General features: G+C 41.1%; 1 protein-coding gene across 1 annotated transcript in view; it reads right to left on the bottom strand.

Moving 5' to 3' along the window:
- Window positions 1-15,062, bottom strand: part of Appbp2 (amyloid beta precursor protein binding protein 2) — a 39,963-nt gene continuing 24,901 nt past the window's right edge. The window contains exons 6-13 of the mRNA XM_032911766.1: window positions 12,591-12,680; window positions 10,312-10,379; window positions 10,128-10,233; window positions 9,313-9,437; window positions 7,016-7,101; window positions 5,018-5,208; window positions 3,342-3,507; window positions 1-2,290 (exon numbers count right to left, since the gene is read on the bottom strand). Coding sequence (XP_032767657.1) covers window positions 2,037-2,290; window positions 3,342-3,507; window positions 5,018-5,208; window positions 7,016-7,101; window positions 9,313-9,437; window positions 10,128-10,233; window positions 10,312-10,379; window positions 12,591-12,680 — 1,086 coding nt within the window. The 3' untranslated portion in view covers window positions 1-2,036. The remainder of the gene's footprint in view (window positions 2,291-3,341; window positions 3,508-5,017; window positions 5,209-7,015; window positions 7,102-9,312; window positions 9,438-10,127; window positions 10,234-10,311; window positions 10,380-12,590; window positions 12,681-15,062) is intronic.

Raw genomic sequence — 15,062 nt, 5'->3', positions numbered from 1 at the left:
TTGTTTTAAAATATTTATTAAGAAACAATTTACCATGACATTCCTATACCACAAACATACCACAGGACTCTAAATATCCAAATAAAAGTATACAAAAAGCCTATCGTGAAACTGTCTTTGGAGGTATTAAATATATAGGCTTGTGAGGCTCCAGCTGAGTCACTTAGAAATGCAACTCCTGGGTCACACGGACTACTTGGTAATAAAGGTGACTCTGACAAGACTGTGATTAGGAGGGAGGGGAGCCAGCTGCATAAACTGCAAGCGTTGCCAAATTTAATTCTTTGAAGAATTTTAAAGGAAGCTCGGTTCGAGGAGTAAATTCAAGTCTGAACCCCAGGTTGCTGTGTCAGGGTGAGAGCTTGCCTCACCTGCTGGGGGACACCCCACTAAGGTCCCTTCTAAGGCCTAACCCACTGGCCTATCACTAAGACTGAAAAGAGAATTTCAGACAAAGGTAAAATTGGGAAGTAAAAAAAAATGTTTAAGATAAGTTCTTAAGTCTTTAAATTAACGTTTCTGTCTCTCCATGATAACTTTCTTTCCCCTCACCCACCAAGCATGCTAAGAGAACAAAGCCTGACCGACACACACCCACTCACCCACCACTCCAAGCAATACCAGGAGCAGTGCATCTAACAGCCAAGTCAGAAGCCCCTGAAAATAGGGGGAAACCCAGATTCTTAACCACAGAGGTACCAGACCAGGTGGGCCACTGTGCTAAGAATTGAGGTAACAGCAGAAGATCTTTTTGTTTCTTTTTATTACATGTCACAACTTAGGAACTGAGTGTTAGCTCCACATTAAATAATCTGGCTAGCTTTAAAAACTTAGAAAAACCAAAAGCCCCAATCAGTAAAACAGACATTGTAACTGGAGGATTTTTCCATTGAAGTCCTGGATGTCAGTTAAAATGACTAGTTGTACTATTATTTTCAACAGTAATGAATTTTCTAAGACTTTCTTTTGTGTGCATTCATCGTTTTAATCCCCACAAACCATACAGTAAGCCTAAAGTCTCATCTGAACATGACTCACTTCCTGACTCTTAGCCAGTGTGCTTGCTAACAACATGGACTATCAGGGCAAAGACGAAACGGGGGTGGCTGCGGAGATGGTCACAGACGTGCTTATGACACTGCCATCTATGTACCATGACTAAAGACTTGCCACCAACACTGCCACATCCCACAGTTTGGTATCTACGATGCAAATAAAACTCCTGCATTAGTACTGTGCGTTCTAGTTCTACCTAAATGAAATCATTTTATTGAAAAAGGCAAGTGCAGTCACTAAAGTAACAATCTAAAGCCGCTGGTCCAATGAACACCTTCCACGGTTGCCTGGTCCTCGTAGATCCTTCTGGTCCTGTCAGCAAACACTTGAGAGCATCTCACCATGGTACCAAAAACAGTTAGAACTGCTGGTGTCCTGAGACTGACAGATCAACACTGGTCCAGTCAGATGAATCTGACAGTCCGTCACTGAAACAGTTCTGGAATGGCTGCATGCCCTGATCTGGGAAAGATGGCCAAATCTATGTCAGGGTGCCCCTCCCCCTTATTAGTACCTGTGTTACTTTTCCATACTGCATATAAAGAGTTTTCCATAAAATTTCCTTACAATACAGTATTGAATGCCTCCACATGGAAGAATTATATGTTAAAAAGTTTTTGAAATCATCCTTACATAATAAGAATGCAACTCTTTTAAACTCTTAAATAGTTTTATTTAGGGGTTCTTTTTTTTTTCTTTCAGACTTTCTGAAAAATGAATTATTTTTTAAAAAGAAAAAAAAACGTTTCCTGTTGTTCTACTAGGGTGAGAGTGTGGGACTACTTACACGCGGCACATGCTGACATAACAAGACACGCTTACTCTACAGAACTGCAATGCAGGACTACCCGAAACAGGGTCTTCTGTGGACTGGACCAGTGTTTCAATGCAAATGCCAGCCCTAAAAACAACATGGTTCTGATTTCACAGTATGAATTCCCTGGAATCTGGGAAAAGGTAATTGTTAGCTGAGGCTGTCCTCAGCAGCTTGGTCCCTCAACATTCTGAGACATCAGGAAGGACTGCACCACTTCCTCAGTGGACTGGGGGCTGCTGTTGACGTCTTCAAGGGCATCGGTCACTGAATACTGTCGGTCTCGCAACCGGTTCCAGTTAGACAGGACGTTGTGGTACTCAAACACCTTCTCATAGTTCCCAGTGGAGTTGTAGAGCTTAATGAGGCCACGGTAGTCATACTCCAGCCCGCTGTAGCCTTCGCCAAACAGCTTCTTCCCTAGAGCAGCATGAAACACTTAGAGCAAGTAACCACAATACCTTTCTAGTCACATTTCAATACAAGTGGCTTATCTGTTCGTTTGAGACAGGGCTTCTCTGTGTAGCCCTGGCCATTCTACAACTCACTCTATAGATCAGATCGAACTCGGACTCAAGAGATCCACCTGCCTCTGCCTCCCAAGTGCCGGGATTAAAGGCACGTGCCACCACCACCTGGCACAGGTTTGTAAGTAGGCTGGCTTGGTTTTAGTCCTATGGAAGGAAACAGATCCAATCCCACTATCGTTGCCTCTTAACTACTCTCATCCGTGCAACATCTCTAAAACTTCAAGGAATTGGCTTTACTAGAATTGAAAAATGAATTTCACAGGCTTAAAGAAAGTTTGTACTTAATTCATGTGTGTGTGTGTGTGTGTGTACGCTCCCGTATTCCAGCTACAGCATGTGTGTGTAGAGGCCTAGGGATACCTTTCAGGAATCTCTTTTCCTTCTATCACGTGAGTTCTCACCAAAGTATTCAAGTCATTGAGGTTGATGACCCATATTTACCAGTCCAAAAGTTCAGGTTTAGGACTAATGTTTTAAGGATTCTTTAAAATAATATGGGGGATTTGCAGAATCTTTATGTGTAGCCCTGCCTGTTCTAGAATTCACTATGCAGATCAAGCTGGCCTCAAACTCAAGATCTCTCACAGCCTCTGCTTCCCCAGTTCTGTTCTCACATGGGATTCCAGTATGATCTGGAAAGCAACTGAAGAATATGGATGACTCATTGTATCAAAATGTCCATCCGACTCCTCCAGAGTCTACTGTCACAGTAACCAAGTGACTGAGGCACAATGCACTCAGGTAAAGATGTAAGACCTCCACGTGGCAGGAGGCACAGGGGCAGTACCAGGACAAACCCCTTAAATGCTGCCAAGGAAGACGTGAATAGTGCAGGGAGCTCTGTGCTCACCTCTGGCTGCCTCGTGTGGCCCTCACTTGTGAGCAGGATCTAAGAGCATGCTCTCTAGACCCCAACTAAGGAAAGCAGAAAAGTAACGTACCAATCGCTATCGACCGAAGGTACAGTTTCTCAGCATTTTCATACTGATTCATGTCATAATTGTACAGAGATGCCAGGTGTCCCACCGAAAGGGCCACTTCATAATCTTCTTGACCAAGGAGCTGCTCCTTAATCTGAATTGCTTTTATGTGCATTTCTTCAGCTTCCTGGAAAACAGGCCAGGTGGAACGTTAGACTGCACTTCTCCTTAGGACAATTCTACTCAATTAAGGATTTGTTCTAAAGAGCACCACAGCTCAGGCATGTCGTTAAGCAGTTAGAGCAAAGAACATCATAGGCCTTTTCTGAAAGCTGCTGATGACAAACAGGACTGGTTTTGGTTCTTTTTTTTTTTTTTTCGGAGCTGGGGACCGAACCCAGGGCCTTTCGCTTCCTAGGCAAGTGCTCTACCACTGAGCTAAATCCCCAACCCCAGGACTGGTTTTGGTAAGCTGCACCAAGTTGATGGCAGTGATGGTCCGAAAGCCTGGGGCATTCTAAGCTAGGTGTGGGGATACATGTCTATTTCCAACAGCAGGCAGGCAGAGGCAGGACTGACAGTTCAAAGCCAACCTGGGCTATATGGAGAAAATGCTGCCACAAAAACAACAAAAAAGAGCTTCCTGAAATGAATGGGTAGATGGGCATAGACACAAACCAGTCTCTGAGTTTGAGGCCAGCCTGGTCTACATAGTGATTTCTAGGACAGCCAGAGCTATACAGTGAGACCCTGTCTGAAAAAAACAAACAAAATAATAATAATTTGAGTTACCACATCCCCAAAATTAACTTAAACTTCTTAAGATGGTGTTGACTAATGCAGACATGTGCATGCACACATATGTGCAGACATGTATCCCCACATCTAGCTTGGAATGTCATATAATTTCTACCTCTATTACCCTAGGCTTTCGGACTGCCATCAACTTGGTGCAATTTACCAAAACCAGTCCTGTTTGTCATCAGCAGCTTTCAGAAAAGGCCTGTGATGTTCTCTGCTCTCACTGCTTAATGACATGCATGAGCTGTGGTGCTCTAGAGAGACAGTGGGGGAGGAGTGTTAGAGTTCCTCCACCACACAGACTGGCACCAAACCAATAATCCCCTTGCCTCAGCCTTCCAAGTATTAAACTTAAAGGGATGTAATGTACTATTGCTTTTAACTAGAACTGAAAATTTCAAAAGAAAAGTTCATGTAAGTGTATTGCTAGATTTTGTAGCTCCTGATTCTTTTTTTTTTTCTTTTTTTTTCTTTTTTTCGGAGCTGGGGACCGAACCCAGGGCCTTGTGCTTGCTAGGCAAGCGCTCTACCACTGAGCTAAATCCCCAACCCCGTAGCTCCTGATTCTTAGTAACTATGGAATTAACTCTACTGTCACTACTGGAATCTGGCATTTCTGAATACTCACTACAGGTCAGACATTCTGCTAAACAGAAACACTCAGAGCTAAGAGCTATAGCTGAGCCTGTCTACGATAGTATCAGCTTTTTGGATCTGAAAACTTTTCATGGTCTTGTCTCTGTAATCTCACTTATAATTTCACCACAGGGTTTACATACAGGTGTTTTCTCAACGCCTTTGGGGTGAGGTAAAGTAATTGTATGCTTTATTACTGAAGATTTATCTCTTTAAATTTACTAATTATTCAGAGATAAAGAATATAAAACCTTTTTTACCTTAAATTTTCTCATTGACTGATAAAGTCTTCCAAGGTTCCCATAGTGCTTTGCAGTCTGTACATTAAATTCTCCGAATGCTTTCTTAGCTAGCTGCAGTGAGGACAAGTGCAAGTCATGTGCTTCCTGAAGCAGCCTCTGCTCCGTCTCCTTGTTATGACAGTCGATTGCAATCTCCTCTAATATAAGTGCTGAACAAATTAAGCGACACATCAACAAACCTCGAATCCACTTCCCAAGGGCCCGACCTTTAACTGAAAATTCATAACTGTAATGCTTACTGAGTACTGAATACTAAGTACTGTGTAACTGACAGTGGTTAAGAACTGGCCACGGGCAAAGCTTTCCACATTTGTGAGGTTTGTTTTCTTTGAGTTGGGCTCCTTTGAATTCATAGCAAGTCTCATATTTCAACCTCTTTCTAGCCTGCGATTCCACATGTGTGCAGCTGTGGTCAGCCCCACGACTCTCTTTCAACAGTACACTTTTGTGAAAGTTGTTCTATCCATAGAGAATATACATTTAAATTAAAGGGAAATGGTGTACCTTAAATTATTTTGCAGGATCGGCTTCTACTGTATTAGCCTGCTACCTTTTATAGATGGAAATTTGCTTTCAAAAGAAAATGGTCACCTGGGAATGGTGGTGAATGCCTATGTAAGCAACTGGGAGGCCAAGGCAGCAGGACTGGGGGCTTTGGCTACAAGACAAATTCAAGGGCAGCCTAGACTATATGAGACCTCACCTCAAAAAAACCAAACTAAACAAATAAAGAAATACACAAAAAACAGAGTGAAATGATAGGAATGTGAACGTTAAAGTTATCCAACTGCCAAGGAGTGCCTTCAGCACTTAGGACAATTCTGCAACCAGCCTTTATAAAACAATCTCTAAACAAACATAATGAAAAACAAACAAACAACAAGACCTGGCTCCCTTCCTCTTACTCATTCAACCACCTCAGTCAGGCCAGACATCTTTTTTTTTTTTTCCGGAGCTGGGAACCGAACCCAGGGCCTTGCGCTTCCTAGGCAAGCCTCTACCACTGAGCTAAATCCCCAACCCCCAGGCCAGACATCTTAATTTCAAAGTTCCATTCAAGGATTTCAAACTCAATACAGAACCCTAAGAATATAGATATTATCAGCTAATTTTATTTCTTAGCACTGACTTGCTTAAAGGCAATGAACACAAAGCTACCTCATGGCAGCATTTGTTTAAAACGCTTTCAGTGGGGCTGGGGATTTAGCTCAGCGGTAGAGCGCTTACCTAGGAAGCACAAGGCCCTAGGTTCGGTCCCCAGCTCCAAAAAAAGAACCAAAAAAAAAAAACGCTTTCAGTATCAGAGAGCAGGTTAAGGAGCGTAGAGGAAAAGTACGACCCCTATGTGCATCACAATGGAAAAACACTCATGATAGATAGAAGAGGTGAAAAATATCAGGTTATAAAGTTGGAAGAGTCACTAACTTTTCCCCCAACGTGTGTGTGTGTGTGTGTGTGTGTGTGTGTGTGTGTGTGTGTGTGTGTGTGTGTGTGAGGTGAGGAAGCCAAGGAGGTGGTCAGCTCTCTCCTGTCGCCTGGATGTGGTAGGGACCGACTTTAGGGTATAAGTCTGGTGGCCGTCCACTCACCCCTTAGCCATCTCACTGGACCTTCCTTCATTAACTTATGTAGAGAAAGAAAGGACTAAACTAATCAACCAGATGGCGATTCAGTAGTAATAAGGCTTTGGGTAACTGTACTCTTTCTCTTCACTAACTTAATTGTTAGTGTTCAACTGAACTGAGGTAACCCACAGTTAGGGCTAGACTCAGCCACCTGCACACAAATACTCAGAGGAAAGGGATGGAGGGCGGGAAGAAGACACATGACTAAACAGCAATGCTGTGTCAAAGAGGGGAAGCAGAGCTGAGGGAACTATGTTAGTCATAATCCATACACTCTAACAGCCTTATTTTATGCCACATATCAATTTATAATCATTGGAGTCTAGGGTACCTTTCACCCTCTTTGAAGAAGCCAAAAGAAGATGATCTTCAGGTAGGATGTGGGTAATGATACCAATGGCTCTTTCTGCATGAAATCTGCAATACACACATAGTTTAGTGTCTCTCTTTAGTTAAAAGTATTCTTTTTTTAAAAAAAGTAGTAACACATATTATGACATTAACAGAAAGTACTAATAAAACTATAAAAAAGAATCAAAGAGTTTTTGGGTCAGAAGATGGCTCAGCAATTAAGAGCACTTGCTGCTCTTCCACAGGACCCAAGTTCAGGTCCCAGCATGCACACTGATTGGGTGGCTCACAAATGGCTGTCACTTCAGCTCCAGAGGATGGCACCATTTTCTAGCCTCTGTGGGTACTTGTAATCTCAATCTCTCACTCTCTCTCAATCTCAATCTCTCTCTCTGATACATACACATATATCTTTTTAAAAAAAAAAAAAGGTTTTTTTTTTGATGGACGACGACGAAAGTTCAAACTCAGCCCCCAAACTTCAATTTGTTGTGAATTAAACTTTTTTTTTTCTTTTTTTCAGAGTTGGGGACCGAACCCAGGGCCTTGCGCTTGCCTACCACTGAGCTAAATCCCCAACCCGTGAATTAAACTTTTAACACCCAATGTATTCTCAGCTCCCTCAAGATAAAGGACCTTATTATGGTCTACAAGACACAATCTCTCTCTGCCACCTCCCTGACTTTATTCCCTGCCATCCCCACAGCAACCCTCCTAGCCCCCCACCACACACGCCTGGCCTTTACTGGATGAGCCCGTGCTCGCTCCAGCACCTGCTCTTTACTCTGTGGTATGTTCCCCTCCACGTGCGGGTGGTCACTAAACAGTGCACATGGAGTCCCCCAACCCTCACCTAACTTTCTGTGCAGAGTAACATCTGCCTATTTGTTCACAGCCCAGCCCACGAAACAAAAGGTAAACTGCTTGCCTGTTATACCTTACAACTCAAACTTCTTTAAAAATAAAAGCATTTTTAACATTTTAAAATTAGGTATCTGAGTGTGAGTATGTGCATGTGAGAAGCTCGCAGAGGCGAGGTGTTGCACTTTTCCTGTGCACAGGTTCCATGAAGTTGTAGGTCACCAGATAAAGGTGCTGCAAATCAAACTCAGGTCTTCTGAAAAAACATTATTCATTCCTAACCACCAAACCATCTCTCTAGCTCCTCAAACTTCTTTTCTCCACTTGTTTTCAAGTCACTAATCAACTTTAGTTATTAATTACACCGTCTAACGGCAACGTCTTTTCCTCAGCTCTGTTGCTTTCTTTCTTTGAGTCATGATTTTCTTTAGTAGCTTAGCCTGGCCTCAAGTTCATGGCAATTCTCCCCCACCCACCCCGAGCGCTAGTTTTTTAGTATATTCAGAGTACAGCCACCACTGCAATCAATTTTAGGACATCTTTATTATCTTATCCTTCCAACACCCCTGCTCTGAGAATCAATCATTCCCTTTCTGTCTCTAAATTTGTCACTCTGGACATAAGCAGATTAAATCACAAGAATGTGATCCTTTTTATCTTGTTTCATTTAAAATTCCCAGCTCTCAAAAGGAAGCAAGTAGAGTATAAGGTCAGCCTTGGTGACAGCTAGAATTCCTGAAAAAAAGGCAAGTCTGCCTTTGGAAATGTTTGGGTTTTTCTGGAGAAAGGTGTTTTGCTGTGTAGCCTCAGTTGGCCTGGAACTCACTGTGCAGCCCAGACTGACCCTGTTAGAAGAGAGCTGGCTGGAGTCAGTTCTCTCCTCCACATGTGGGTCTCAGGGATGGAGCTCAGGCTGTCGTGCTTGGCAGGAGGAATCTTCCAGACCCAGCACCAGGGCTGGGATTACAGGCAACTTTTGGTTGGCCTACTTTTGGCTTTAATTTCCCTCCAAAATATTACAGGTTTTTTTTTTTTTTTTAAATCAGATCCAGAAAGTTTCCTTTGTTATGGGCTATACAGTAAACACTGTTAACATTGGCAATACTCTCTCACAGCCATTTAACTCTGCTGTCCTGGCATGAGACAGCCACAGGACAGGAATAAACCAGTGAGTGTGTCTGACCCACTAGTGGGTTTTTTTCAGCAATAAGTTTGTAAGTTGTTAAATTTACCATTGACACAGAGGTTCATTCTGATACAGAAATATATAAATCTTAATATAAAACCAAGAGAAGCATAAATGGATGTCTTAAAAATTGGGATGGTTTTGAAATGACTTCAAAAACATTTTATCCCAGCAGGAAGACTACACTAGAGAGTAGTATTAACTGCCTCCGAGAAGAAGGTGGAACTTACAGCGCGTTGTCGAATTTTCCAGAGCTGTACTGGTGCACATACGAAGAGTAAGCCAGGTCTTCATGAGCTGTTGCTACATGAATATTTTTGCCACCAAACACTGACTGTCGAATGTCGAGGGCTGCCTGAAAGAATCATAAAGACATTTAGCAATACGGTGTGCACCTAACACTCTATGCACCTAATCCCTTACATTTCAAATTGGAAAGTCAAGCCGGAAGAGAACCCACAAGCTGCGCCACCTCTGCCTCTGCCCTAACAGCTTCGTCTACACCCTTCTTTCAAACAACTGTAAAGTCAGCGACATCTTGTCTAGTGTCATGGTAGAGGACTTCTACCTGAAATAACGGTTGCAAGATCTGAAATTATGGCTAGATCGACAGTTGAAAAGTTAAGCCATCATCTGGGCAAATTATAGTAAGGAAGCACTGTGGAACCTAGACCCACAGTCTGATGGTCTTACTCCTACACGATTCTTTTCAATTCCTAAAACATTGACTTTAAGCCTTTTATGGAGGAACACTTAGTAATGGTGAAGCCTACAGGAAAAAGCAGGGCTCAAAGAGTTATTTATTTTTTTTAAATTGGTCTGCTACTGCTTTTTCAAAATATGCATTGATGTTCTGCCTGCATGTATGTCTGTGTGAGCATGTCAGACCCAGACGCCTGTAACTGCAGTGACAGACAGTTGTGAGCTACCATGTGGGTACTGGGAATTGAACCTGGTCCTCTGGAAGAGCAGCCAGTATTGTTAACTGTTGACAAAAAGGTAAACAAACTTAGGTTAAAGCAGAGAGAAATAACCACTAACATACCTGGTAAATTGCAACCGACTGGCAGATATTGTCTACATTGAGCAAGTAGAACCCATAATCTAACAGTGTGTCGGAGTATTTTGGGTGTTTGGATCCAAAATGATCTCTATGAAAAGATACAGGAGTATTAATATCTAAAATTGAGAATCGCATCAAAACAGCACCTTGGGTAACAATCACCTACCGTGCCAAATACACTGCATGTTTAATTAACTGCTCTGCCTTCTTAAATTCACGTTTGACTACACAAGCCTAAAAATGAAGAGGGAAATTATTAAATAACTCTCAAACGCTTCATTGTGTGCTACAGTTTGAGTTCACATTACAATAGTTAACAATTTAAAAAAAACTTCAACTATTCTTTCAATTTGTAATTTCTTTCCACATCTCTAATAATTTTATAAGGAACAGATCTATAAATGATTTGGGAAATTCTGATAGACATTTCCAGTATCAGTTACGATAGCTGGGCTATGGTGGTGCACACCTTTAGTCCCAGCACTCAGAAGGCAGAAACAGACTGACTTCTCAGATCAAGCCCGGCCTACAGTGGTCTAAAAGAGCAAGCCCAAGGACAGCTGGGGCCAGGAAGGAAAACTTGCCTCAAAAAACCAAACCAAACCAAACCAAACCAAACCAATAATCCTGTTATAACAAAGGTAATCCCATGCTAGTGCATGGTCACCCCTTTTATAATATTAAAATAAAACGTCGTGGGGAGGATTCAGCATAGTATCTTTAAGTGTATACACACACTTCAGTTGTGGAATGGGTTCTAATAAACTTTTTTTCACTTTCTTTATAGGTGTGTGTGTGTGTGGAGGTTTTATATGTGTAGGTATTTTGCCTATAGTATACTAGATGTCAGAGCTGCAGGAACTGGAGTTATAGGTGTCTGTGAGCTGCCACGTGGGTACTGAATATCAGATCTGGGTCCCCTGGAGAAGCAGAGAGTGCTTAACTGCTGAGCGCATACAGCACATGAGCACAACTGAACAGAACCTGTGATGGTCGGAGGACAGCTCACAGTAGCTGGTTCTTTCCTTCTACCACATGAGTCTTGTAGGGCTGAACTCAATTGCCTGGCTCAGAGGCAAATAAATGTCTTCATCACAGAGCCATCTGACTGGACCTTTTAGCTAAATACTACCTGCTGGTTACAGGTTGTGCTATTCAGGGCTTTCCCCGCTAGCTTACAAGATCAAACAAGATCTGGGACATAAAGCTATCGTGGCCACAGGTTCACATGATAATTTTTATATGTACAGAAGAAATTCCAGTTTTCAACTATTTAAAAAGTTGAACCATGAGGATTACCAGTTTTTAAACTCTAGTATCATGTGCATATATAAAATCTGTATGTTATTATTTCATGCAAACACAAATTTAATGTTTAAATTAAACATGCTAATATCTTTCTCATACAGATGCTATCTGAGTATGCTGCAATTCTCCTCCTCTAAAGTGAATGATGGACATGCCTGCAACCTAAGGAAGGTTACAATTTGAGGGCAATTATGACTATGTAGCAAGCTGAATGCTAGCCAAGGTTACAGACCAATAAACAACTTTTTAGTATTTCACAAAAACACTGGTGTCTTCTAATCCAAAATTTTGAACTAAGATAAAACCAACCAAAATGGAATAATCAAGTGTGTGTGACAAAACAGTGTGTGTGAAAGTTCATAGCTTTAAGGCTTGTGCATACTGAAGCAGTAACTTTTTTTTTTTTTTTTTTTTTTTTTTTCGGAGCTGGGGACCCTGAACCCAGGGCCTTGCGCCATAGGCAAATGCTCTACCACTGAGCTAAATCCCCAACCCCGAAGCAGTAACTTTTAAATAGCTTCAAAAAGTTCATATACTTATTTACAGAAAAAGAAGCTAGAAGGGGGAAAAAACCCAAAGACTGTCTAACAGATCAAATGTAACAAACTATCTTGAGTGAAATCCTAGGAGAAAGCTAAATACACTAGACATCCCGCCCTCAGCCAACAGAAATGTCATCAGCTCCCACATGATTTCTGAATAAGAAATTGAGGTTACTACAACAGATTTAGGAAAAACAATCATTCAAGCCAAATTAATCAAATATTACAGTCATGAAAACTTTGTGAGACAAAACAATTACTTTCACAGGTTTCTTTAATAAAGGAAAATTAGATAAAACAGATGAGATAGTTTTAAGTTTCTTTTTTGAAATAGGATTTCTCTATACAGCCTTGGCTGTCTGGAACTCACTATGTAAACCGTTAACCCCAGAGACCCACTTGCCTTTGCCTCCCAAGTGTTGGGATGAGACAGCCATGGGACAGTTTTGATTAGAAACTAAGTTTCTAAAACTAAGCAGAGAAGCTTAGAAAACAGATTAAGTTAATAGATCAACTAAGTTATTGTGAAGACTTGATTAACTACTTAAAGTCAAATAAGTTTTATAATACATTTAATGTTGTAAACATCATTTACCTTAGAAGCTTGTCTTAAAACATCCACCACAACTTTGACTGGTAAGCCTGCTGTAATCTCCTTCATTGCCTCAACGCACCACTTGTATGCCTTTGAAAGAATTGAAAAGAAAAGAAACGGCAACACAGTAAGTGACAGCAGTTAATGAAGCTGTGAAGTTACCCCACAAGATTTCAACTACTTAAATACACACACAGAATATTTACAAATGAAATTCTCTGAGACAATTTTTTTGGAAGTATGAGCTGATCACCCTATTTTATTTTTACATCCACAGGTTTTCTCAAGGCAAGTGTGGTGGTGCACACCTGTAATTCCAGAATCAGGGAGGTCAAGGCAGGAGGGTTTTCCTGAGCTCAGGGGAGATGAGCCTAGGACTAGGAGTCCTATCAAACACTCCCCCTCGAAAACAGTTTTTCTAAATCACAATATTACAGTCACACTCAGAAAATGAGGCATATTCTATTTTTCCCAGAGGTTTTTGTATATAGGATTCCCCCACTGCCTTAGGAAACATTTCCCTTCTAGCACTTTAGTCTATCAAGCTCATCTACAGCCCTGGACTGTTTCCTGTATTTGCCTTTCCCTCTCTTCTGTAACATTTGATCATTCTCTCCCCTACCCGTGTCCACTCTTCTCTCTCTCTGAGACAGAGTCCACTATGTAGCCCTAGCTGGCCTGGAGCTTGCTATATAATATAGCCCAGGCTGACCTCAGACTCAGAGAGATCCAAGATGGGTGGCTTGTCTCCCAGATGCCAGGACTAAAGGTGTGTGCTATTAGACCCAGCTATTCTTCTCTATGTCTGTCTAGTATGCCTCCTTTATGCTATTGTTCTAATACCAAAGCATCATGACAAGCACTATTAACATAAAAAACAACCCAACAACTAAGGTGCAGCTAGAAGTGGTGCTCATACCTTTAGTCCCCACACTCTGAGTTTGAGGCCTGCCTAGTCTACACAGTGAGTTCCAGGATAGTGAGGGTTGCACAAAGAAAAAACCAAACCAACAAAAACCAACAAAAACAAACCTGAGGTAGAGAGATGCCAGGAGACATCTAGAAGAGTCTAAAAACTAGGAGATGTTCTTCCTGAGAGGGTCTCACTGTGGTCTGTAACACTCCAATGGGTGCCATATTTTAGGGAAGATCCCTGCTATTACTATGCCTTCCCTGTTATTAAATATATATGACAACCCCTAGGTGTTAGCTCACCCTATTGGGCAGATTTCTATAGATTAATGAAGATGTAAAGACTTGTAGTGATGCTACTTAGACAAATAGAAGATTTCTTAATTCTTAATGATCCTATAAGAATTCCTAAAATTATACTAGTAATTATTAAGTCCTCTGTAATAGGACTGCTATTATAAGCCTTCTCTGATATGAATACTGCAATTAGAACGCTAATGGTCTACAAGTGTCAAGAGTTAATTGCTTCTGAGATAGAAAGCAGGCATTTACAACTTAGGAGAGGTTGTAAAACAATTAACCAAATATCATAAAAGGGAACTATCAATTTATTGTGAGTACAAGGACAGAAGAAAATATTGACTGAGTTTATCTATACAAAACTTCAGTGTCAACTTAGATACAAAAAACAAGATTCTCCATGAACGTATGAAGCTAGTGAGACCATGTTTAGTCTTAATATAAACACATGTATACATCTCTGTTGTAAATTTCTTATTCAATTTATGATTTGAATTTATGTTTGAACTTTCAGCTAACTTTTACTAAAAAACCATATGATCTACTCTCCTAGAAAGGGTACAATTACATTGCATGGCATTATTGTATCAGAGCAGGAGGAGATTACAACATTAAGAGGAAGGAGAAGACAGCAGAAATTAAAAAGTAACTTAGAAATTTAGATAGCATATATCCTGGTACATTTTTCCCCCTTTTACTTCCCTTAAAAACAGAGGACATTAGAGCAGGAGCAGAAGAGAGTAATCTGCAGAATGCAAGAGAAAGAGGGAAAAGAAGCTGCAGGCAGAAAGAGCAGGCCAGCTTCTCTCCCCTCAGGGACAGAACAGGTCTCTTCTTAACAGCGAGGAAGGCTTAGTCTTACTAAAGAGGACAAAGCTTTTTTCTTATAGACTTCAATTTGACTCATTTAGTAAAAAAGGGTAGAAGCTTTTCTTTGTCTATACAATAAAGACTGGAGCTCACTCATTTTTCATCCAGAATGAGCGAGTTCTTTCTGCACTGGTGCTTGGCCTTTGGCTCCACATGCACATGTAGGTATGGATGTGTGTGTAAGTAATTGTGAGATAAGTTAAGTAGCCAAACCCAACTGGATTGCATAAAGGTGTATGAGTATGTATTCACAAATTTGTATATGTGAGTTTATGCATATTTACTTGTGTAAAAGTTTTTCCTTCTGTAATTTCCTTCTTCTCTTGGTTCAATAAAAGTTTATTGCTCCAAACCTTCCCTGGACAAGAAAAAAAAATCCTAACAATTAAC

This window comes from Rattus rattus, chromosome 9 (genome assembly GCF_011064425.1).
Source record: "Rattus rattus isolate New Zealand chromosome 9, Rrattus_CSIRO_v1, whole genome shotgun sequence".
Taxonomy (NCBI): Eukaryota; Metazoa; Chordata; class Mammalia; order Rodentia; family Muridae; genus Rattus; species Rattus rattus.
This window is presented reverse-complemented; position numbering and strand designations above follow the sequence as displayed.